The sequence below is a fragment of the Rhopilema esculentum genome, chromosome 9, assembly GCF_057945365.1.
Source record: "Rhopilema esculentum isolate cy_ngs chromosome 9, ASM5794536v1, whole genome shotgun sequence".
Lineage (NCBI taxonomy): Eukaryota > Metazoa > Cnidaria > Scyphozoa > Rhizostomeae > Rhizostomatidae > Rhopilema > Rhopilema esculentum.
The window spans coordinates 10,945,375-10,971,685 of NC_142823.1; the positions used below are offsets into that span (position 1 = coordinate 10,945,375).

The 26,311-nt window shown below is 36.6% G+C and overlaps 1 protein-coding gene, 1 long non-coding RNA gene and 1 pseudogene across 3 annotated transcripts; 2 read left to right on the forward strand and 1 right to left on the reverse strand.

The window, feature by feature from the left end:
• Positions 1-5,399: 5,399 nt before the first annotated feature.
• Positions 5,400-7,068, forward strand: LOC148959635 (uncharacterized). Its single transcript, XR_016144075.1, has 2 exons — positions 5,400-5,519; positions 5,768-7,068. It is a non-coding gene; the product is annotated as an uncharacterized LOC148959635 (long non-coding RNA).
• Positions 6,573-22,143, reverse strand: LOC135694963 (uncharacterized; annotated as a pseudogene). Its single transcript, XR_016144085.1, has 8 exons — positions 15,336-22,143; positions 14,953-15,219; positions 14,269-14,510; positions 13,491-14,032; positions 7,639-8,084; positions 7,246-7,417; positions 6,989-7,137; positions 6,573-6,748 (listed from the first exon to the last, which is right to left on the reverse strand). The product of XR_016144085.1 is annotated as an uncharacterized LOC135694963 (transcript).
• LOC148959636 (uncharacterized) lies at positions 8,429-9,543 on the forward strand. The gene has a single exon (XM_089110209.1). The coding sequence runs from the start codon at positions 8,444-8,446 to the stop codon at positions 9,473-9,475; it is 1,032 nt and encodes a 343-aa protein (XP_088966335.1). The 5' UTR covers positions 8,429-8,443; the 3' UTR covers positions 9,476-9,543.
• Positions 22,144-26,311: the final 4,168 nt, after the last annotated feature.

Genomic DNA, 26,311 nt, shown 5'->3' on the forward strand with positions numbered 1-26,311 from the left:
TCAAATCCTTTTCATAAACAGCGTAAATCGTGAACATTTTCCTTTATTTCCAGGTTTGTCGCTAAATGTTTTCAATTTTTTGCAGGCAAACTTCCTTTACAGAAAGCTATCCTTTGTGTATTTATTATCTCCACATTATCTCAAATGAAATTATTTTGATTCCCTGCAAGTTTGTGGACCCTTGTGTAGACCGTCAATCCAACCGCCAAGATGTTGTCTTGTCTTTGTTGTAATTGGTAGCCTCGTTGCTAGGAAGAGGCATTCTCATTGCATAACCTTTTATACGAATAGCATATTTCTACAATATAGCAAGTAACAGTAGAATTATTAGGTACAAAGAAGACACATGTAAATTTATATTCATATGTAAATTTATATTTACTAATATACTTAGCAAAACATTTATTAACTATAACTACAAAATAGGGCACATAATCCAGTGAAAGTTATGGTAATAAACAGCATTAAAAAAAATTTCTTTAATTACTAGTCACTGTTACAGCAGTCAATACTTGATTCGATACCCTCCATTTTTGGCTATAATTTTAAGACGATCATGCATCATTGCTACCGTACGATCAATGATGGAGGAATCAAAATTGAAAAGTGTCTGCAAAACCCTAGCACGGAATTCTTCGAAACTCTCTTTTTCGATCTTCAAATATAATGCTTCTTTTACCAACTGAGATTTAACATTGTTGAAAATATTTTCAATCGGATTCAAATCGGGTGATCTTCGGGGTATTTCTATGAGCTCTGCCCCTACATCGTGTAACGCATCGGTAGCGAGTTTGCTCCACTGACATTGTCCATTAAAAAAATAAGCGTCTCTTTCTCCTTTGATATGACACAATCAATTAGTGTAGCCTGTCAAGTTTTGTGGACAAATCTTGCAAACCATTCTGCATTGAATTTTTGATATTCTTCTGCAATGACAACGCTGTTTGTGAACCCAACACCTACTAGAAGATGGAGTCTCTGCCCTTCAGGTAAGCTTTTGGACCCCTTTTTGGTGTGCTTGAGACCTTCATTGGATCTTCTCCAAATTCTCTCTCTTGGCGTCAAAGCGTCTCTATAGGGTTTACGTTTGTGAACGAAAGAAACACCATCCAAATAGAGAAGGACGTCAACTGTCCAGAATTTCCGATCATATTTTTTAATTGCTTGCTTGGCATAACATTGCCTCCTCCTTTTGGCTAATGATTTGAAAGGGCAGCTTTCGATCGTTTTCTTGAAGATAATCCTGCACCAAAGATTCCTCACCATCATTTTCTTCCTTGACCATTCACAACTTTGGCAAATCCTTAAACATTTTTTTGTAGTTTTTGGAAGAGATGTTGAAAAAGCAAAAACATTTACTTGGCTATCTGATGCAATAAGGATGTTTTCGTGTAATTTTCTGAAAGAGAGAGAGAAAGAAATGATAAATTGTCAATTAACAAATGAAAACAGAGATTCTAAGCTGAAAAAGTTTACATTTGAAGATGCAAGAGATAAGTGACCTTGAAATTGTTATAAAAGGAATAAATCCTTCATCAATTTTCTCATTCATTTCATTTCAAGAACAATAACCTCATCTTTTTTTACCTCATTTTTCAAATTTTTCAGATAACTTGCCTGCGATTTTGCTATAAACGAATGTGATGTAATTGCATAAAGTTTTTCGCACAAGACAGCAAGGAATTCTTCTACAGTTGATGTTTGTGTCACCAGATCTGTACGATCAGTACTAGTGTTGAAAGGTAATGGTCTCATGCATCATAGAAGCCTCTTCTTCCTCATTTTCATCAGGTTTATGGTCACTGCTATCACCATCTTCAAATTCTCCACCATTGCAAAACATCCTCTGCAAAAAACTATGCCTAGCTTTAAAGGCTGCATAGTGTAATTGTAACGGTTGCAAAACTGAGCACTTGGTTGGGGCTCTAGAATTTCGTTGCTGCCAAGAAGTGAATGAAGCAGGTGGAAAGTTGGTGTTTGAGGGTCGAGAGGACATCATAGACAGGTCATTTGCTGGAAAAATTAGGCCTTTTTTCCTGTCAAGGTTTTCTCTTTGGATTCCTTGCCAAGAGACATGCTGGAATAGATTAAGACTTGGGGCATGTTGAAATTTGCCGAAAATTTCAAAATGGCGGAATTTTTCAAAATGGCGAATTTTTTACAATGTTTTGGCTACAATGTATCGATATGGTCTTCTAAGACGAGCATTACTTGGCACCAAAGTGTCTTAAAATGTTAAAAGCATGTTTGTTGTCATGACTGATCTTAAAGAAATCAAAATGGTATACTTTTGATAATTCTGATGGCCGACAACAAACTTTGACTGGGTCACAGACGACACACTACACCATGGGAACGATTTTCCAGCCATAATTCCTGGTGACACGCTTATATGAATCATTCGTAGATCTATTGCACCACGGAAAGAAAGATTATGGCTCATATGTTATTCCAAAGAAACGGGCAGGCCTTCCAGCAATGCCTGATTTTGAAGACAAAATCAAAGATTCACCACTGATTGAAGAGGCATTTCATCGTGATGTAGTTTGGGTATTGTGTGGAGCTGTAAGTAAAGAGATGCTTCTAGAAACACAGCCTGAGTTAGACACTGATGCTCTCCAGCTAGTTGGATCATGGACAAACTTCATGAAAGCTTCAACAGATTGTACTACATGAAGGTGCAAACTAGAATATCTTCCTGTTAATCCTCCAGATGATAACGTCGTCAAATGGTATATGGACATGATTCAAGATATGCTTGATCAGCTAGAAATAGATCATATTTTTCTTCATGCAGATCAAGCAATTTATTCAAAAGTTCTTATTATTTAATGGCTAAACCAAGGGTCAAAGTACGATGAAATCATCACCTACTTGGGCGGCTTCCATCCCATAATGGTCAATTTGAATATCCTTGGAAAAAAGTATTCTTGCCTCAGACTTAAGGAATGGTGGATGAATGCCGATGTAATAGCTCAAGGGTCTGCTGGTCAAGCGATGAAGGGAAGGCATTGCCATAGAAGCATAAGGCTACAAAAACAGGCTTTTGAAGTCTTGCTTTGCTATCAAATGTAGGGTGTCCTGAACAAAGGTGAATTCAGTCCAAGATTCAAAAGGAAAATTGTGAATTTGAGGCTTGTCCAATCAACCGCCAATTTGAAGTCCATAACTAATTCACAAGAATTCAAACAGATTATGAACAATTTAACAGATGCCTTTGACACACAGGATCAAATGATGATGCAATACATTTGTGATGTCTCGGCTATGTTATGCTTCGTCAGTGCTGTAAAAGTGAAAAAACAATTGAGTGCCATTTAGCAGCAGAGCATGTTTTGTTGCCAGAGTGTTTTGGGCATCATTTGGGCATCAAAACTATACCCGTTACCTGACATTTCAACATGTCAAGCTGCAGGATATTAGATCAAAGCAAGAGCGAGCATGGAATGACCTTCTGGTTAATGGCTTTGGAGGTTCAGTCTCTGGCAAAAACCATAGTTGACTAATACTTGACCATACGTGACTTGATAACCGAAACAACCATTAACAAAAAGGTAACGGTCAGAGGGAGCCCCATGCAAGGTGGATTTAGCACCGATGAGAAGGCTGTTGATACCTTTGTAAAGACCAGTCATTTCATGGCTACTGTTTGAGCCATACTGAAAGAACAATTGAATGTTTTGACGCAGTCCGTTCACAAAGAAACAACTGTTTGTGCGATAAAGAAGCACGAGGCAATGACCGAAGATCTTGTTTTGCAGCTTGATAAGTATTATGATCCATTCCTGGAGGGTCCTGCAAGACATTTCAAAACTGGAGCCGAGATCGAGCCCTCTGTCATTGAGGGACTTCTGAATTCATCTGCAGTAGGAGAAGCAATGTATGCTGAATTTATTGACGAAAGACTCAAAGCCAAAGAAAGTAGGGTTAGTAAATTTGCATCAATAAAAATCCTTGGATCAAAACTGGCATGGTGCAGGCAAAAAGGTTTCCAAAGCCATAAGCATTCTCAAGGAGGACAGGCAAACATTTGGAGCACTTTTTGGTAAAGGCTACAAGTCCAAGAGACGCACACTCTTATCCTCTTACAACTGTTCCACTAGCTTTAGCATCACCTGACAGTGATCTCAGACAAGGCTGGAAAGTTGCATTATGAAATTCTCTGATAGAAGAATCTTTAGCAGAAGTGCAAACACCTTTGTCTAAAGCAGCGTGGATAATTGACGGCATGGCTGCAGTAAGGTCAATCAAAAGTGAACCGACTTGGGAAGAGTATGCAAGGGCATACTTCAGATTCTGCACACCTGCAGCCTAAGATCTTCAGAAGTGGCAAATGAAGATAGGACATGAAAGATTTGTAAATATCGAGTCAATTTGTTCAAATATCGCCATAAAAGCCTGTAGTATTTTGGCAGCATACTACAGCATCACTGGTTGTGATACGACGTCTTTTCCATTTGGAATTGGAAAATTAACATCATGGAAAAAGATGGTCAAATTGAATGCTATAGCCTGCTGAACAACTTTGGTTCCACTCTGCCTTCCATCGGATTTTGTCTCTTGATAAAGAGCTCTTTCGAATTGTCATGTACGGAGGCAACAAAGATGAATGCCATGTTGACACAATAATTCGAATGTACGAAAGGCAGAAAGTTAAGTCAAGTTTGGGAATGATTCCTGATGCGAATAGTACAACCCAACATTTAAAGCGAAAATGGCTCCAGGCTCACATATGGCATCAATGCACAAAGCAGATGATTAACTTTCCTCTGTTAACTGAAACATGGGGATGGAAAGAAGTATACCTGCAACCAGTTTCCCCAAATAACAACCAGTCTGACACTGATAATGGAGCAGAAGTTGTTGGTGAAAACAGTGAAGCAGAAGGCACAGATGATAGTGACTATGATTTTGATGCTGACTCAGATGGAAGTGAGGATGACTTTTAGTTTTCAGTATTGAAATTTATGATGGAGTTGGACCATAATAGAACCTTTTTCGTTGCGTTTGTTTAACTTTTATATGGTTTCTGGCCACAGTTACTTTGTTTTATGGAGCGAAGCGCCAAAATTGTTGATTTGTTTAGTTCTGCCACTTTAAGAACACCATTTTGAATTTTTGATGATCAGTCATGACAACAAACATGCTTTTAACATAGTAGGTCACTTTGGTGCCAAGTGATGCTCGTTTTAGAAGACCATATCGATACATTGTAGCCAAAACATTGTAAAAAATTCGCCATTTAGAAAAATTCCGCCATTTTGAAATTTTGGCAAATTTCAAGATGCCCAAAGTCTTAATCTATTCCAGCATGTTTCTTGGCAAGGAATCCGAAGAGAAAACCTTGACAGGAAAAAAGGCCTAATTTTTCCAACAGATGACCTGTCTATCAGCTGTTTCACTCGACATGAAGACTTCCTTGCAATGACAAATGCTCTTGTGCTGACTCAAGTTGGACCATTGTTGAAGGATAGCAGTGGCCGTTCTTATAAACAACGCACAGGGCAAAGCAAGAATGAGTAAGATCCATCGAACATTATTCAGTTATAACAATCAAAAGCATATTAAAGGAATGCATTTCAAACTTCTAATTACTTCAAGTATGGGAAAATGATCCACCTCTGAATAATAATTGCCCTTTGTTGAAATTTTGCCAATAAAGACAAAAATTCGAAACTGAGTAATACTTATCTAGCCTGATTCTTTCAGGAATATTTTGCAAGGGGCCAAAATGATCATAAATAGACAGTTTTTATTATTATTTCAGGTATCTAAGGGCAGTTGCATACCGCTGGATTGCCAGGTGGCTATTTGGTTACATTGGATGGGACAACCGAAGAGCCCTTCCTGCTTGTGTTTATGAGCATATTCGCTCTAAATTTCCATCGCACCAAAATACAGGGTTTGCCCAAGCACTGGGGCAACAATGAGATGGAAAGGTTGGTATCTTCTTTTGCCATTTCAAGATGCTTTTTCCCAAATTTTATGCTGTTTCTGTTCTTGAAAAACTAAGTCTATATGATACCAGTAAATAAAATTACAATTTTGTTTAACAAAGCATTAAAAAAAATTTTATTACTTTTTGATCATATACAGACTGTCACAGGGTTATAATTTGTATGAGTTGAACATTTTCATCAAAAATCTTTATGTTCATAATGACGGCGACATCCATTGAATTACTGCTCATCAGGACAATGATCACGAGGATGCCCTTCTTTCAATCGTTTGCATTTCTTGCACTTTGGTTTTGCCCTTGTTTGCTTTGGGTTGGCACTTTCATTTGTGTCCAAAGACTCTATGAGTTGATGTTCTTCCGTCTCTGTTGATGATAAAACAATATGTCATAGGCTGTCAGAGGGAATGTAAATATTGCTCTTGATCAGATTAGGCTTCAGTTTATGAAACAAAAAGCCAATCATTATTCCACTGAGCCAAACAAGTATTATGACTATTGGAATAAGTATTTATATCTATATCTGTCTCAATGTTTAATCAACAATATCTGGTTCTTCTAGATAGAGATGTTGTAACTGATTATTCCTTATAATAGACATACCACTTGGGAAAAGTTAAGTGACAGTTGATTTCCTTTGCATTTGGTGACTAATTGCCTCTTCTCTGCTTCGTCTATTTTCAAACTGGCTTGTCAGTGACTCTGGGGCATCTTGTTTATATTTTGCAAATGTTGCAGCCAGTTCATGTTTTTGGGTTCCAATCATAACTTCCTTTATACTATTTACATAATCTAAAAAAAACATGCAAGTTTGATATGTCTGACTTTCCTTCATATGAACAGATATATCTTCCTGTCTGCTTGGCTTATGATTAATTATATAATATGCTTACAAAGATCAGGAATGCAGGGGTAAAAGAAAATATACAAGATTGAGTGAAAGTTGTGAGACAATGAACAATGGTCATTAAAGAAGCTATTCAACAAAGGAGAAGAAAATGAACCTTGCAGCTTCAAATTTGAATAACTTACCATACGTTGGAGGAATTGCTACTTCGCGAACTACCTCATCACCAAGTTTATATTTCGGATATATTACATTATAGTATACATCTCCAGTTTCATTTCTACGTTTTGCTCTATTTACATTTTCGTTGAAGTGCAGCATGACCAGTGCATGTCTATAATAAAAGAAATAATGTCATGCTAAGTCATGAAAATTAAACTTTTCCCCTCCATCACTTAACAGAGAAGTTGCAGTCATAGTTTTGTGTTTGGTAGATGGTTACCTGCATTTTGTGCCAAGCCATGAGAAGTGTGTCATTTTTGGATGCCAGTGATTCAGTAGGGAATGGAACCCCTCGAGACAGCTTGTCTGGGCATCTGATGACAACTTCTTTATGTCACCCAAGATTCTCCTGTTCATCAGTATCAGATTTAATCGATCATAAACTGCTGTACCTTTGGAAAAGAATGGAAGAATGAATTTGTGTCCTGAATTACAAGAACTTTGATTTACAAGGCATAAACAGATTTTTAGAATACAAGCATCAGCTGCAAAAGCATCAATTCCTTAATATTGCTAATGAGTCTCCAGACAGTCACCCTTTACCTGAAAATCACTAACAGATTAACAACTTGATAGCTAAGTCTTAACCTACAAAGTTGATGCCATTGAAGACCACTTTTTACCTTTTATATCCAATCACGGGGTTCAATTTCAGCATGTGCACATTCTTTGTAAAAGCAGATCTGGATGATCTGAGTGCTTGTCTGTGACGTGACGTGCAAATGACTTCCATTTTGCCAGAATTAGCTCACCAAATCCTTGTTTTGTCGATGTGGCACACCAGTAGAGATGCTTTTTGATACCTTTTATCCATGCTGTGATAGGTTCATTGCCCTTCTCCTTGCTGGCCTTCAGAAGCTGTTTGGTGATACTTTTTGATACATGCCACAGGTCGTGATAATGATTTGTTTCAGGCTGTGATGTTCTGATCCACTTTGCAATGCCTGTGTGACGATCACTTATGAAGTTTTTTATGGTAAGGCCCGTATTTTGTATGAAATGGAAACATTTTTGTCCACCCAATAGTTCCATTTTACTGCTGCCACCAGCCTCATTTGCCTGATAATTAGAAAGTTTTTTATTATATTTACTTTGCCAAGGATTTGAATACCCAAAGACATTATGCCACTGTACACAATATCAATTTTTGTAAATTGAAGATAATTTTTTCCAATGGTTAAGTTGCAACATGTATGAATAAGATTATACAGCCTTCCCTTACTGGATATAGCAATCTTTTCAATGTCCACTATGACATTTTGAAAATGGTTTTGAGTTTAAAATGTGTACACTAAGGCCTCTGAATCTGGAAAGTGCTTGGGACTAAATATATGGGCTCAGTTTCTTGAAGTATTAAAACAATGTCAAATATTTTCAACAAAACTGAGTTTCATATTTACTGCTGAAAAAAGCATATCATGGCGGTGACAGCACGTGTTCTCTTCGCGGTTTTCGTTTTATTCTATGCTTTCGAGTATTATGACAGCAGATCGAATGTTTCTAATAGAAATGATAACAAGGAGAAATTTCTTATGAATGGCTGTTCGATTGGAAAGAAAGTTCTATATGGAAAGGCTTGGAGAAACTTTAAGTCTTCAAAATCTTCACGGAAGCGAATTCGTCAAAAGAGGGCCTATTCGGTTGGTTTGGAATGTATGGACCCTTACTTTAGTTTGCTGCTTTGTGGTGATGTCGAATTAAATCCTGGGCCGACAAATTCTTCTAAAAGTACCAAATATGTCGCAAGGGATGAGACTCCCGATTTCTCTGAAATTTTACTTCGACTTGAGAAGAAAATTGACGATGGCCAAGAAAGCATTATTGAAAACCAAAATCAGATGTTACTACGACTTTCAGGCATTGAGAAGGATATCGAGTATTTCAAAGTCGAAATTGACGAGATTAAAACAAAGCAATTGGCCTTAGAAGAAAGAGTTAAGTCGATGTCAGAGAATATTGCTATAAATTATGACCATGGCCGAGACCTACAATTTCTAATGGATCGCCATGAACAATATTCGCGGAAAAATTCTGTCAGGATAAGAGGAGTGTCGGAGCAAAATGGAGAGGACATTGAAATGGTAACGATTGAAACCTTGAAAAAAGAACTTGGTGTTTGTACTGAAAAACCAGAAATTGACATAGTTCATCGTGTAGGGCGCCGTCAGGACAACAAACCCCGTTCGATTCTAGTTAAATTTCTGAGTCATAAGACAAAGGAGAAGGTCATGAGAGCGAAAAAAAATGCAAAAAATGTAAAAGTAAGTGAGGATTTGGCACCAGGAATTAAGCGTATTTTTGACGAGGTAAGCTCGAACCGCAGATTTTTAAATATCGACAGTGTATGGACGATTGATGGTAGAATAAAGCTGAGATACGTCAATAATCCTAACACCTTCGAGATCAGGTCCTATGCAGATTACCATAGCGTAGTTAATTTAAAGCAATAGGATCTTGGCCGAGATGGAAAAGCTAACATAAAATATCAAGACCAAAATTCAACGTCTAGTTTACCTAAAGAAATTCATCAGAATGTGCAACAAAAATCCTGTCTATCTAATAAAAATTACCTAAACTTTTCTGTGTGGAAATATCAATGGTCTTGGAAGCTAGAAAGCCCAAAACATCAAACAGACAGGCTGTGATTTATTTGACACAATTTTAGAAAATTCTGATTTAATTTGCTTTTCCAAAACATGGAGAGATCCTGTTGATACGTCTTTACTTTATTTAAATGATAACTTTACCGAATTCCACGAGCCTGGTTGTAAGATTCATTTAGGGGGTAGACCGTCCGGGGGCATGTCCCTTCTAGTTCGCAAATCAATCCTTAAACACGTTTCCATTGTCCTTTCTGATAGTTACCATTTTTGGTGCAAAATTGACAAAGATGGATTTGGTTGGAAACAAGATTTATATATTTGTTTTATTTATATTCCCCAAGTAGTTCAACTATGTTGAGAACAGGGCAAGCTTTATCTTTTGAGACTCTACAATCAGAGTGTGCTTGTTACGAACGAAAAGGGTGGGTTCTATTATGCGGCGACTTCAATGCTAGAACGAATGACGTAAATGATTTTATCGAGGATGACGAAGTTGATGACTATTTGCCAATTGACGATAATTACTTGCCAGATCAACATTTAGATAAAAGGGTAAATAGAGACGTCTATCCCATTAATGCTAATGGAACCGCTTTTATTGAATTTTGTAAAGCGTCTGGCTATAGAATTATGAATGGCAGGGTTGACAAGGATAACTCTAGCAATTTCACCTGTTTTGCCAATAAGGGTAACAGTGTAGTTGATTATGCCCTTCCACGTCAAGAAAACTTTCAAATGGTTGAAAAATTGAGTGTCGGTCAGCTGTGTGAGCTCTCAGATCATAGTCCAATTGAAATTTCTATAAAAAGCTCGAATCTTTTAAATACCAATGAAACTCAGTCTGATTTCTCAGGGGTGAATCTAGATACATCTGACGAAAATAATCACTTTCAGGATTATAAAAAACAATATTACGTCAATGATGAATCCACATTAGAAATTTTATCTTTGGCGATGGAAAGTAGCGAGATAAATAATTTTCTTAAAGATATATCAAACCAACTGGATAATGATGATCTACCTACAGAGGAAATTGTAGAATTATTGCGAACCAAAATGATAGATTTATCTGAAGCTCATTTGAATTCTAGAAATATTTTTCGCAAGACAAAAAATAAAAACAATTTCAAGTCGAAAAATAATTGCCCTTGGTTTGATGATGAATGTAAGGAAAACAAACAGTTACTAAACAACAAAAGAAAAGCATATCAAGTTGCACTGAAACTTCCCTCCAATTTTAGAGATAATCACGTGAATAATCTTAAGTCGGCTTATTTTCAACAGCGAAGGGTTTATAAGAAACTAATAAGATACAAACGCCACAGTTTCCTTGAAAATAAGAAAAAGGAACTTTGGAAGCTGAAAGGGGAGGCTCCGAAAGTATTTTGGAAAAAGTTGAAAAACAGAAAAGAAAGACCCAGTCTAAACTTTTCTAATAACCAATTATCGAATTATTTCAGTACTCTTTTAAACTCTGAAGATAATAGAGACAACAGTGTACCTGAAAACCTTGCGCCTTCTATCGACATCATGACGCAAAATCTAATTGATGAAACTTTAAATCGTGATATTTCCTTAGAGGAAGTCAAACTGATGGCTGAAAAGCTCAAAAACGGGAAAGCATCAGGGCTCGATATGTTGACTGCTGAGCTTCTAAAACAGGCAAATGATAATTTCATGCATGTCTTTACCAAACTCTTTAACAAATTATTGAAATCTGGAAAATTCCCTGAGGAGTGGTCTGTAGGGATAATTGTAGTTCTTTTTAAGGGAGGTGATGAAACAGACCTGAATAACTAATAGACAGGAGTATTACACTGTTAAGTATTTTTGGAAAGTTTTTCTTGGGTGTTTTGTTGGAGAGATTGAATAACATTATTACTCAATTTGAAATTCTTGAACAAAACCAGATAGGATTTAGAAAAGGATACCAGACATCCGATCATATTTTCACTCTTTGCGCTCTAATTGAAAATTATTTCAAAAACAATAAAGGTTCCCTGTACGTATGTTTCGTGGATTTTAAAAAAGCTTTCGATTCTGTGGACCATAAGCTGCTGTTACAGCAGCTTGTTACATATGGAATAAAGGGTAATTTCCTGAAAGTTATCACATCACTTTATGATAAAGTTAAATCGTGCGTGAGAGGTAAAGATAGCCTTACAAATATTTTTCCATGCAGTAGAGGTGTGAGGCAAGGGTGCCTTCTTAGTCCTGTCCTATTCGCTTTATAATTGAACGATTTAAACCGCCACATTAGAGCATCTTCACAGGGGGTAATGGTGGATGATATACCTGTCCACTCACTTTTATATGCCGACGATCTTGTCTTAATAGCCAAAGCTGGAAAAGACCTTCAGTCTCAATTGAATGCATTAGACAAATTTTCAAAATCTCTAAAAATGGACGTGAACATGGACAAAACTAGAGTCATGATAATTCAAAAACAGAAATCCTGTGCTAAATCTACAAAAAATAAAACTTGGAAGATTGGCGATAAAGAAGTTAGCGAATGTGTCTCATATAAATATTTAGGTGTAATGTTAAAATCGAACGGGTCTTACTCAGAACACATCGTTAGAATGAAAGAGAAAGCTCATAAGGCCTATTTTTCCCTTATAGCTAAAAGCAAAGAATGGGGCGGTTTTCAGCCACGTCTTTTTCTCTATCTATTCGATCATACGATTGTTCCTATTCTAAATTATGCATCAGAAATATGGGGTTTTGAAGAATGGTCTAAGCTAGAAACTCTTCATCTAAAAGCCTGTAAATATGCTTTGGGTGTTCGACCTAGTACCACTACCGATGCCGTTTACGCTGAACTGGGAAGAATAAGTCTTCAAACCCATAGACATATACGTATTCTAAGTTTCTTCGCTCGATTATCATCTCTAGATTCAAAACGTTATGCTAGCAAAGCTTTTGCAATGCTTATAAAGGATGCAGACTACGGCCACTCTAACTGGGTATCTCATGCCTGCGACCTTAGGGTACGCTATGGAATACAGGAATCGGATAATCGTTCAGTTATTAAAACTAAGGTTATAAGTTATTTCGAGTCAGAAGTACTGGGAAGATTGAATGAACACATAACTGAGAACAAAAAACTAAATTTATACGCCTCATTTAAAACAATTTACAAATTTGAGTCTTATCTTGATTACATACAAGATTTCACTGTTAGATGCATATTAGCAAAACTAAGAATCAGCGCTCACAATCTTCAAATTGAAACAGGGCGATTTAGTAAAAACAAAACTCTAAGAGATGAAAGGTTTTGTCCGTACTGTAAGACTTTAGATATTTTCAAAGTTGAGGATTAAGTACATTTCCTCTTAACTTGCCCCCTTTTTAACGAGGAACGGCAAATTTTTTTACAAAAAATCCACAAAACATTTCCAAATACTTCCGCGTTGAACGAATTCAATATGTACATTTGGTTAATGAGCCAAGAAGATTATATTACAACAAAGGTTTTAGGAAATTTCTGCAAAAAGTCCTTTGAAAAAAGATCAAAATTTTTAAGCGACCCCACAAGCATTTTAGATTAACAGCTAATAATTTTGTAGCTTAGTAGCTTTTGCTGAAAATTTAGCTTTGTATTCGCCGTAGTTGTTTTGTTATTAATGCGTAGTTAAAAATGTAATTGTAAAATTGTAATTCGCTGTAGTACTGTAAGCAGTTAAGGGCCATCTCGGCCTAGATACTTGAATTGCAAAAAAAAAAAAAAAAAAAAAAAAAGTATTGGTATTTCATATTGGTAGGCTCTATTTCACATTAGTTGTTTAAAAACTAAATACTTTTGTTGCCTTGAATGTGAGCTACAGTTTTAAATATATTTGTATATTTTATTAAACACTACCTGTACTACTTCAAAGTGAATTAGTTTTGACATTGAATTGCAGAACATGGTGTATGACCCATATTTGGCACTGTGACCCATGGAGTCAAATCGTCCGTCTCCCGACCACTGTGCATCCTTAATGCTCTTTATTTTTTCGATCAATGAATCTCGATTTCTTTCCCATTACAGTAAAACAGATGGAATAAGAAACTGCCTTTGATGCCTGAAGAAAGTGCGGATTGTTATTGCTGCCAACCCCATGTGCTTAAACATCAAGAACACTTGGCTGATGTTAACGCCTGAAGTTAAAATCCCAAAACTCATCATTAAATTACCAGCAGGGATACTTCCAAGCACAAGTGGCTGACTTCTCCACTTAAATTCCTTTTTTACATTTCTTACATGTCTGTATAACAGTAGCCATTGACCCGGTTTGTTTGATTATAACTTCCGGACTATCTTCTTTCCAAATGAAACAGAATTGTTGGAAGATCTGCATCAGCATTCCAAAAAACACAATAAATTTTGGTTGGTCAACATCCTTAGTGCCAAGTTCACATCTGTAAGGCAAATCAAGTTTTTTAGTTTAAATTCGCTAATGTATTTTAAATTGATAATAGAGAAATACAACATAGTTTTTACTTGCCACACCAAGAAAAAGTAGTCTGGATTTGCAAAAACTAATCTAGATTTGCAAATACGAGGGACTCATTTTATATTAATGGTTAATAAGGAATTATTTTCTTTCGCAGACCTTTAGCACCCAAAATTGATGCCTAAAATTCAATTTACTTACCTTACAGTATTTTGAGAGTTTTCTTTTGACATATCTGTTTCTTCATCTGATGAAAATTCGTCCTCCTCCAGACTTGTCCAGTCTGTGTCATTCTCATTAAATTCATCTTCTTCATTATCATCATCCTCATTGTCATCATCACAGCCAACAGACAATTCTGAGAATGTTCTCTTTCTTGCCAACGTTGTGTCTTCATTCTCATCACTGCTCTGTTGCTCCAAACTTTGGTCTTTGGGCAAGCCCTATTTTAAATCAAATTGAATCAATTTACAGAAAAAGATAATCCCAAAAATAGTGGATACATTAAGAATCATGTAGAAACAAGAAGAGATTTCTAAAAAATGGTAATTTGGGGGACCTTGCATTCCCTGGGAGGTACTCTTTTAAAAATTAATTCCCCAGAGGATCATTATCTAGATTTCCAAATACGTTTTTTCCTCGACCACATTTAAAAAACCAAAATATACAGTGTCAGTATACCGTTTGCCTCCACAAATGGTAGCGTTTTCCGAAATATCCCCCTGCTGCCTCCCCCTCCCTCCCAATTAGTTTCCTTCCGGTTTAAGCTAATAGAAGTAAAAGTAGAAAATGATAAAAATACATATTTTTAAAACTTATTTTTGCACTGTAATTTGTGCATGTGCAATTTCTAAATTTCTAAGTTATAGATGAAGTTGTACGTACACCACTCCTTAAATCCAACAGTTCTTGGAGATCGTATTTTCGTTTTTTAGCGTAGTATAATTGTTTTTGAAGTTTGACAATTTTCCTCTGCCTGATATGACATTTATCGCAATCTTTCATGCAAGCCTGTTCACCATTTTCTGCGTTGTATACTGGTACTGGTTCATCATCTGAGTCGCAATCTGGCTGATACGAGTCTGACAAAAACTCACGGACCTCTTTCTCTTCGTTTTTACTGCTATCTTCGTTATTAATGTTTCGAATTATCTAAAATAAGAGGAAAAATGAAATTTTGTATTTACTTTTTTATCTTAAACGACTAAGAAAGTTACGTTTGAAATATTTTATTTAATGTACGAAATGTAAACAATAGGCCATCTTACCTGTCTTTTCGCGCGGTCTGGCAGTTTCTCGTCTTTTTTGCTTTCATTTGCAGCATCCACAGTTGGAATAGCATCCGGCTTTAATTTTATCTTCATTCCCAAAGATATCGCCACATCCCGTCGTGTAGTGAAGCAAGAATCTTCGAAATGAACTCCACACAAAACGGCTTGATTTGACTCGGGAGTCCAATTAGGCCGATACCGGCGAACGAAGCGTACCCATTTACTGAACCTCTCTGGGTATTTATTTTTATCGGGGAAATGGTGTATGGATTGACCGAGTGTTTACTGCCTGTTTCCACAACTAACTCCTCCTGGGCCACCCGCTACACATCGTTTACCGGTGTCACGTTTGGAGTATGTTCCTTTGGTCGCCATTACGAAAAGACTTACAGCTGATTTTTGTGTCCTACTTATTGCGTCATCAGACGACGTGCTTAATTGAAAAAGTTTGTGTGTCATTCAATAAAACTCTGAACTTTGAAATGGCGTAAAATCAAAACGGATTAATATTTTTGAATTCTGTTTTTTGCTTTTGATTTCAAATGAACAAAAGTTTCAATTTTGGTAGAAGACTAAGAAATGACGATGAGATGTCATAACCACTTTAACCCACCTAAAAGATATAAAGGTTACAGTGACATCAAAAAAAAAGATACGGACACTTGACATTATTATTTGATTTTTTCCTTGGTTGGAAAGAGCTGTTCAATACACACATTAGCATGAAGAACTGCAATGAAAAGCACAGGTTTCATTTAGAAAAGAAAAGAATTGCGTTATTTGAGTGTTGATTGTAAAACATACTTCAAAGTCAAAATCATCTCTTTTTGTATTCGTTTCTATTTTATTCTTATAACGATATATTTTGTCTGGGGCCACGTTATTTCTTTTTTCAGACAACTACTTGTAAAAATGCTTCTTATCATGAATAACGGCCCAAGAGTCACCATCAGATTCAAAATGCAATTAGAAATCGATGCATAATGCTATTTTTACTCACCTTCTACTTCATTTTGATGGGCTTTGAAAGGGTTGCAGCAATTCTTTTGGTATAGCAAAAACCTCTGTGTTACAACTTTTTCATGATGAAAGCATATATCTGCATCGACATTGATAATAGAGACACCTGTCCTCCACTTTATAACTTCTCTTGCATCTACATCAAATGAATCTAGCCTTTTAAGACCGACTTTCCTACATAACTTCAACTGATGACAAGAATCTCCTAAGTATTCTCCTACAGTACAGATCTTTGTGCTTGCCATGATTCAGTTTTGCATTCCAACGAATTTTTAGCTGACTACCACTGCCCTTTCAGCTATAAGAAAATGTTAATAAAGGAAATGAATGACAACTGAAACGGCTGGGATCGCAACTGCGTTGAACTTATGAATTGACCCTTAGAAAGATTTCCTGTGAAAAGCTGTATAAGACAGTCACTATATTTCCTGATTTCCTGTGAAAAGCAGGAAATCAGGAATCTGACTTGTTGGTGTTAACAGAGGTCAGGAGTCTCTGTCAGGGTTACTAGTTTGCTGCATCCTGCTCAGCTATGTTTTGTTTTCGTTTTAGACATAAGTGAAGGAGAGGGTTCATTCAGAAAAATGTAACCACGAAATATGATTATTCTGATATGCATTGAATCTAGAAACAACAAGTTTATCATAAACAGCAGCTTGATAACTAAACTAACACATCTACCAGACTTTTACAGAGATTTTACAGAGGACAGGCCTCAGCTCCCTATCAGTTTATATTTTACAGCCCTCAAGCCCCCTACAACCTTTCAGCATACATGCCACACCCTTAGCCAACACCCATGTCCACACCCATGTCCCAAACTGACTTATATGCATTATTCTAGCAGTATGCTGATAAATTGTAACACAAAAAGATCCTTAAAAGATCAGTCCCTGCTTTTTCGTATTTTTTAAATTTTTTTCAGCTAGCAATTTGCTAATTTTAAACAGGGCAAAGAAGACGAAAGAGGCATTTACAGTACCTAGCATTTCTAGGGCTGTATTTTTGTAAAGACAAATATAACCCTGCTATGTCTTTGTAAAAGAGTTACTTATGAAAGAGTTATTTAAGCTTCGTGCTTAGAAAATTTGAAATTTATCACAGGTGTGCAACATGACAACAATTTGCATAACATCTTGACAACTCATTGCTATGACAACAACTGCTTCTCATTAATTAGTTAATTACAGACTGTGGGTGTCTTTCACAAATTTTTTATAACTTTATTTGAAATCCTTATACATAAATCAGTCAAAAACATGATTTTGACATCAAGATGCTAAGTAGAGACATTTATTTAGTATATTCAACCTCTGGACTTAATTCAAAATGGCGGACATTGGACAAAAATGCTGAGAATCAGCAAAATTTCAAAATGCTCTATTTTTAGAACAACAAAAGATTTTGAAGTAAAATTTTGTATATGTCTTTATCTCATTGTTATCCACTTTTCCACAAAAAATGAGCAAATTCTGAGACTTTGGGTTACAAAATGAAGAAATTTGTCCCTGCTGGATCAGCGGCTGGATAATGTTTACATCCTTTCACTGTTGATAATTCGCCTTGGCTCAGTACAGAGCGTACAGAGCTGTCAAATAATCAAAAGGAAATTAAAAGTATGTTATAAAATTTGTTTTATAATTGGCCCCGTTTAGAGTGCAGAAGATACTGTTCTCAACTTAGCTGATTTCAGAAAGACGGGAATTACAAAATTATCAATTGAGATGGGTTTTCTGTTTTCATCCATAAAGATAAGGATATCCAAATGAAAATAAATATGTAGGTAGGTGCTGACATTATTTTTGTGCCAGTATTATATTTTCCTCAGTCTACATTTTGAAGTGTACGAAGTGTTATTGTTCCGTAGAATTCAGATTATAACTGATATATGCAAGGTCTTGAATGTATTATAAGCAAATCCAAGTTCTCATATTACGATTTCCAGACCAAATTTTACTGGATCTTGCAAAGCGTCAAGTTTTCCAGAGGGTCTCGCCCCATGGACCCCCAACCAAGTTTTTTAGTATGCGAATGTCATATTTCAGGCTGGATCTCACTGGATCTCAAATTGCACCATTGCACTGATGGTTTTCTTTTTGAAAGGATTTCAGTTGGATATAACTATTTTGAACAGGCAAGGTGAATTTCTGAATAAGAAACTTAAAATTGTACCATCAAGATTGAGCCCAAAGTCTTGAAAAACCATACCCTATATTGATAAGAAAGAATTAAAGTGAAATTTTTTTTGAAAAACTATGAGGACCTAATTCAATCAATTATAAATAAAGAATCTTTCAGCAGTAGAAATCCTCAACCTTTCTCTTTTGAACTGATACTTTCAGGCACTTGATTTAACAATTCATCATTGTGATACTTGTGGGTTCAACCAAGACATTATCATGAATGGTTTTTTATGTGCTCAGCAACAATATTTTGTATTTTCTTTTTTTCGACATATCAAAGTGAATTGCTATTATTGCAGATATTAAATCATATCATATTAAATCAAATTAAATCATTAAATTCCGCCCATATTAAATGGCTCTGGGATCCAAAGCCCCTCTTTCATCAATGAAAACGTTGACGAAAATTCGTGTAATGTATTGTCCCTTTTATAAACAAACATGCATCTGTTCTTCGATCAAAGAAGAGAATTTACTTATTTCGTGCAGACTATGTGAACATTTTGACTGATCGAGTATTAGAACAGGAACGTCGTAATGAAATTAGATTTTTTTTAGAAGATTAATGAGAAAGAAAACCAATTGGCTTACAATTTCGGCTTCAGAATACAATGGAAAGCCATGATATTAACTTCTTGCTGAATTACAGTTGATAAAATAAAGTTTCTCATCAATTACCTAGAGGCTAAATATGCAAACGAGAATATTCTTTTTAAAACCTATTACTTCGATAGAATAAAATGGAGGAGGAAGCGTACATTCTTTTAACTACATGATTACAGCCCACTGTATGAGGTGTCAGTGGTCTTCTGTAATTTAAATTAGAAAAAAGCTCTTGATTTCCTTTTAATATTTATGTGCCACTTTGGAAGCCTCCTCTCTGCTGGAAAAAGTCTCCCAGGGGGGTATATGAAAGATTCACTGCATTTCATTATTGTTTCTATTATTATCAATTCACTGAAAGTAGGGTGCAAGAAGGTAACTTACTTACAGCTAACTGAAACCATCATTCTAACTTAAATTCATAAGCCTTTTCAAGCGGATCCCTGCATCAGTGGGAATTTTATCTCTTAGAATACATATGAACACAAGATTAGATTACAATTACAATTTAGAGAACAATTAGATTAGAAGCGATCTGTAACAGGCATATAGCCTACATTACAGCATTTGTTATGTTATGTTATGTTATGTAAGATATAAACCGTTTTGTCTAAAGAAATAGACAAATAGGCGTGGTTAAATTTCCCCATACAAAGAGAACGTTAATCTAAACCATCAGTGTCACTGTTAGAACTCGAGATGTCAGATAGTGACGGAGAATCAGAGGAGTCTGCAGAACTTTCATTGCTGGAAAGGTCCGACCAATCATTTCCAAGGTTTGCTTCCACCTGTAAGGTATTGTCGTCATCCTTGCCAGCAGTCCTCTGTGCTGCAGTCTTTCCGGTGTACTGTCTAAATGTGTTACAGGCAGATACAACCTGCTTCCTACAATAATGCAAACCTTGGTGTACCAATGCAATTATACCTTGTAAAACATCATGAGTTTTCTTTGACGTTGTATATTGTAGCCTGAAATGCAGATTACAAAATGCAAAATGTAAATCTAATGTTGTTGATCTTAACCTTTTTGTATTAGTTTTCTCCTTCACATTTACATTATTGATTGTATTAAACAGCTTTAAAATGACATAGCTTTTAATTAACTTGATTGGCTGAAAAATATTTTTGAGTTTCCAAATTATTTTGGGGGTTTAAGCACCAACTTGTAACTTTTAAAGTGATGGGTGGATGGAAGAAAGGTTGGAAGATGCATGGATGGATTGATGGATGGATGGATGTTTGATTTGGCCTGACAAATACAACAAATTATTTGACTTACCACAAGTAAAAAAATACCTTCTTGTACGTATTATCTAGGCCATTGTGGATAATGATCTGGCTACTGGCGAATTTTTCATTTAGCTTGACATACTTTTTCTGAAGTGCTGCATGTCTTTTGGCGAATAGCTTCAGTGGAAGCACTGCAATTTTCAAAGGAACAACGGCTTCAGGATCACATACGTATTCCAAATTATGGCTCAACAAGAATGTAAAAAATTACAAACCTGCAATTCTACTAAGAGAGTTGGTCAAATGAATTATCTTATAGGCTGTAACTTCCAGATGATGTTGGTGCAACAAAAATACCTTCTTGTACGTATTATCTAGGCCACTGTGGATACTGATCTGGCCACTGGCGAATTTTTCATTTAGCTTGACATACTTTTTCTGAAGTGCTGCATGTCTTTTGGCGAATAGCTTCAGTGGAAGCACTGCAATTTTCAAAGGAACAACGACCTCAGCATCACATACGTATTCCAAATTATCAGGTAGCTGATCCTTTTCTTGCAAAAGCATGTACAGCATGACTACAATCCTAGACAAAAGGTTATGAGACAATTACTTTTTAAGTGATTTTCTGCGTAATTGCCCTCAAAACCAGTGGTATGCCCCTCCCCTCAATGTCAATGTTGGTGGTGGGTAATGGCAGTTGATTGTGGAAGCCAGAAATCGTAAAAAATCAACATTTATATTGGGGGCAGGGGGTTGGGTGCTTCTGCGATAAATGATTATAAAAGCAAATATCTCCTAACTTTTCTCCAGGATTGTCTGTGTTTGGAAGTTATTGTGTGTTATTGATATAACAATTGTTTTACAAGTTTTTGTTACAATATGTCACTTATACTGAAGGGTCACGATAAAGCGTCATTTGCACCTTTCAGGGGGTATAGCTATTATCTTGATTATTTGAAGAAACGGGCCATTTGACGTAATATCAAATATGGGTTAAGGCTGTTCTGAAGCACTCAATGAATGCAAATTATTAACGATGGTACATCCAAGAATCATTTCTCCAAAAACAAGAGCTTATATCAAACTAAACAGGACCAGAAAAGTAGCCAAATTGATTGCAAACACTGGAATTTGTAGAGCTCATATTTATCAAATATGGAGTGAGAGTTTGAAAACTAGCTGAAAAAACAAAAAGTGATAAATTGAGGGGCGACCATCTAAACTATCTCTATACCATCTGAGGAGCGACCATCTGAACTATGTGTAAGACACAAAAGGCAAATTCTCCGACTTGTGAAATGTGTCTGTTCTCAGAATCCAAACTGGACAATAGAAAGACTGATGGAAAGGATAGGAGGATAATTACCAGATTTTTGAATGCCAATGGGTATTATTAAAAAAGGTTTACTAACAGAAAAAGACAAGAAATTAAGACTGAAATTTGCAAAATGGATATTGAAGGAAAAACCTAAAGATTTTTGGTGTAAGAACATAAACTTTTATCTTCACAGAGTTGGTTTTGTATACAAACAAAATCCCAAAGACCAGGCTCTGGCCCCCAATAGATGAGTGTGGAGAAAGAGAAGCGAGGGACTTGTTGAAGATTGCATGGCAAAGGGTCAGGCATATGGTACAGGCAGGGACGTCCCGAGGCCCTTTAGGTTGGGGGGTGTATGGTCAAATCACCTGAAAAAGCCTCTTTTACCTGAACATTTTATATTCATTCTTGAATATTCACAAGAAGTGTTTTAATAATATTGATGTCCTAAATAATTGATTTCCTTCTTGTTTTCAGCAGCAACCACTTTTTCACAATTTTATCAAGCTTAATAATGTCCATTAAATTTCTCTCTGTGGCAAGTACCATTAGGTCGTTCAACTTTTCTTCGCCTGGCTTGTTTCTGGAATAGCTTTTCACTCTTTTCATTAAGCTGAAAGAACGTTCATTTGTAGCAACAGATGGAGCAGCAGTGAGGAAAAGCTGGTAGAGTCTTGCTGCCAGTTTAAATATTCAGTACCTTTGCTCAGACTGGAAAGCAATCTAGGCCACTACGTTGCAGCTCAACTGTGCCACTTTTTTCCTGTTCTCTAGATCCCTCTTTTGTCATTCTTTGTACACTCTCTTTGCGTGTTCAAAGAAAACTGCCAGCTCGCTGTGTAGAGTGAACACCTGCTTTCACGAGAGAACACTGTCGGAAACATTGAAAAAAGACTGGGCATTTCCTCCACAGTGCCCGGCATTTCTGGGTTCAATACTTTTAGGAAGGATTCAAACATACCTCTGAGACACTTTTCCTTTTCAGCAAGAGTAGCAGAAAGGCTGTCAATAAACTTAAAGAACTCTGTTCTGTAGAAGGTGCCAATTTGTTGCAGTTTGAAATTCTCTTCTGGACGACGTCTCTTTTTGTGGAGTCTTGCAAAATCTGCAATAGGGTTGGTGCCGAGATATTTTGCAACTCTGATGGCGGCTTCAATTTGGTTATTAACATTTTTATCCTCCGATTGCATCCTCTTCAGGCAGTCTTGAGTTGAGGTCAGTACGACCAAGGCACTGGCAACATTGACGCTTTTTCTTTGCAAATTATCACTTAAGGTCTTTGTTTGCGGCATTATGTTCTTGAGGAACATCAGCCGCAGACAAAATCAATGTTTACAATGCCATTCAGAAGTGCTGATGTTCTCAACTTTGCCTCTTTATCATTGGACTCTTTTACGTCATCAAGAGGACAAATAACTGCCGCTAGGCTCCTCCATACTGCTGCTACCAATCCTGCTCTTGCTGACCATCTTGTTTTTGACGGGTTTTTCAATTTTCAGCTGTTTTCCACATCCTTTGTATGTTCTCTCAAGAACACATTTCTATTAGTGCTCTTTGTAAATATTACGAATATTCTTTCTAGAACAGCAAACACCTTTCCAATGAGCAAAGAATCCTTACAGCCATGCTCTACCACAAGATTAACGCCATGTGGGGTGCATTTCCCTTCTACGTATTTCCCTTTGTATTTCCCTTCGAAGCAGATTGTTGACCTATGACCTACGTATTACCTATGGCACCATTGAATTTCCACACATATTTGTAGCTGAATCATATGTTTGAAACACTACTTCTTCCAGTGGTATATCTGAAAGGTTAAGACACTTGATAATGTTGTTTGCTGATCCTAAGCCCATTTGACCGCTCAACTTTTCTTCACTTGACTGGGGGATCTGCAAGTGACAAATGACGACTGTTTTTATATAACCTATATGAAGTCCCGCATGTCTGTCCGAAGATAGTCCCACATGGTGAGTTGCTAGATAGAGTGCCCTTTGAAATTTTCTTTAAAAGGTGTCATCGTGTTACGTCCATTAATGACAGTAATAAGCCGTTTGGTTGTTTCTGTTTGCAGCAAAAAAGCCCCGGTCGATGGTAATCCTATTGTATTTCTGAATTTGAATGCTCCTCAAAGCTTCGAGCTATTTGTTGCTACGCAAAAAAGAAATCTTTGCCATGTCTTTTAAATTTGGTTCATTTGCTCCTTAGTCTATCTGATTTGAATTTTACCAATGTATGAGTAAGTTTTACCTCAAAAATTGCTGGACAACAGAGTTGAGGTGGGTGTGACACGTCCCCCCACACACCCCAACCTCCCCCCCACTCCAGTTGGGACGTCCCTGGGTACAGGAGGTAAATATGTCAAGCTGATTGGTACCATAAGTTATGGAAGAGGGGTTACATGTGCCAAACACTACGAGAGAATGAATGGGGAGTTATTTGCTGGGTTTATAGTTGAGAACTTTGAAAACATCATGAAAGCAGGAGAAACGTTGTCACGAATTTGGGTCCAAGATGGCGACCCATCTCAAAACAGTGCCAAGGCAAAAAAGCCATGATGCAAGTTAATGCAGAGCTATTTTCCATTCCAGCAAGAAGCCCGGACATGAATCCGATCGAGAATATATTCTCAATCACAAAGAAAATATTTAACGATGGGGCCATAGAGAAAAATATTTGCTGTGAAACAATAGAGGAGTATCATGAGAGAATAATAAATGTAGTACATGGAATTCCAGTTGATAAAATTGACAAAATTATTTATTTGATGAATCACAGAATGCAGATGATTGTCAATTCTAATAGCGAACAAATAAAGTATTGACTTATCATAGGTAGTAAAAAGGGAACAAATCTTTATCGTAATGTTATAATAACATAAGTAAAATATAATAACAAAGTCTCTCAATCATTCGAAATCATTAAAGAGTTACAATGTGAAAGTTTTAAAGAAAATTCAAGTTCTGATAAGAGTTTATTTTCATATGCATAAAAAATGACGGGTCCCACTCGGGTTCCACACAGGTCCCACTACAACTGCATATGACTAAGTATGGATATGCATGGGTTCCAACAGGTCCCACTGATAAATTAAAAATATAAAGTATAATTTTCATTTTATAAGTTGGAGCCCGTTGGAACCTGTGTACCTCAATACTTGGCTATATACAACTGTACCATGGGAATAAACATAACAGCATAGAGCAATCAATATGTGATTGTAAATTGATTAGTATTAATTAAATTAACAATCATAATGATAATTATATTGATAATTAAAATAATAATTACCGTTATATGCCAGTAGCAAAAATCAGAGTGCCCTTGTCGAAAAGGATGTCTTGGGCATATGTAGACTTTGGAGCAGCCAAGTGCACAGTTTGTCCCTCCAAAAAACATAGAAAGTCATTCCAGGCCATTGTTTCGGTGCTATACGTAAGTCATTGAGCAATATAACTTGGGCTTTCTCAGCTGCCAACCAAGCATAGCTAGTATTAGCAGGGTTTGTGAACGTTTCGAAGAGGTCATTCAGAGGATTCAATAAAAATGTTTTCCCACAGTTTGCAGGGCCAGTGATCATTATGTTTCTAAACTTTCCTCTCCCCTTCTCCAAAAGATTACGCATTGAATCGGCAAAAACATATTTGTTTACTTTATTGTTGTGCAACACGTCCACAGCACATTTCAAACCAGAGCCCATTACGGCTGCCCTTGCATTCTTTTGCCGCCTCTTCTTTAACCATTTCCATTCGCGACATTTTTGCCTTTGCTATCGATGCTGATGCACCATGCATTTTCCAAGTCGTAGCTATGAGCTCGTTCAAGGCTTTAGCAGATCTGCCCAGTACAAAATTGGCAAGTTCAAGCCTGCCCTCTTCTCTTTGGGTGTTTGCAAGAGCTAATAGTTCTTGGCTATCTTTAATGTCTTGTCTTGATATGTTTGAAAAATAAATTTCAGAATGAAATCAAGTTCACCTCACAATTAGCAGGATGTCCCTCAACAAGCATTATTCCAATGGCGAAATTTGTCTTTCGGCAGAGGTCCAGGTCATTTTTTGCACCCACTTGGAATATTTGCAGGCCACATTGGTATAAAGCATTGTCAAGCCACGCTCCACTATAAAGTTCTTTTGTAGGTAATAACTGTATCCGAACAGCTCACCCCTGAACATGCTTAGTGCTTTCTGTGCAATGAGATGCCCGCATGAGATCATCACGATATCTGTCTCGTCCAATTTGGCAAACTTGTGTGACCGTTACTAAGCAGCTTTCCATAACGTAGATCCACACAGGCTGCTTTCAATTTCCTAAACTGTCGGGAACTGTCTTATATTTGGAAGACATTGGAAATGTACAGATGAAACGATTATGGCCAATATAATGGTCAAGAGTTATTGTGAGTTGTCAACATACCTATAGTTTTTTTCATAGGCTGAACAAACGACAATTTTTCATTCCCTTCATTAATGCAAAAAATGTTTAGCTCACCCTGCTTTTCTCTTAGACAAGTGCTCGAGGCTCTTAAGAAAGGCTGCTTCAGAGGTTCCTGGCATGAAAGACTTCAGCTTGTCCCAAAATACCAAAAGTTCTTCATGAAAGAGATAGGTGATCAGGCA

What these genes read in the sequence shown, in the direction of transcription:
- LOC148959636 (XM_089110209.1), top strand. Translation starts at nt 8,444, where the DNA reads ATGGCGGTGACAGCACGTGTTCTCTTCGCGGTTTTCGTTTTATTCTAT.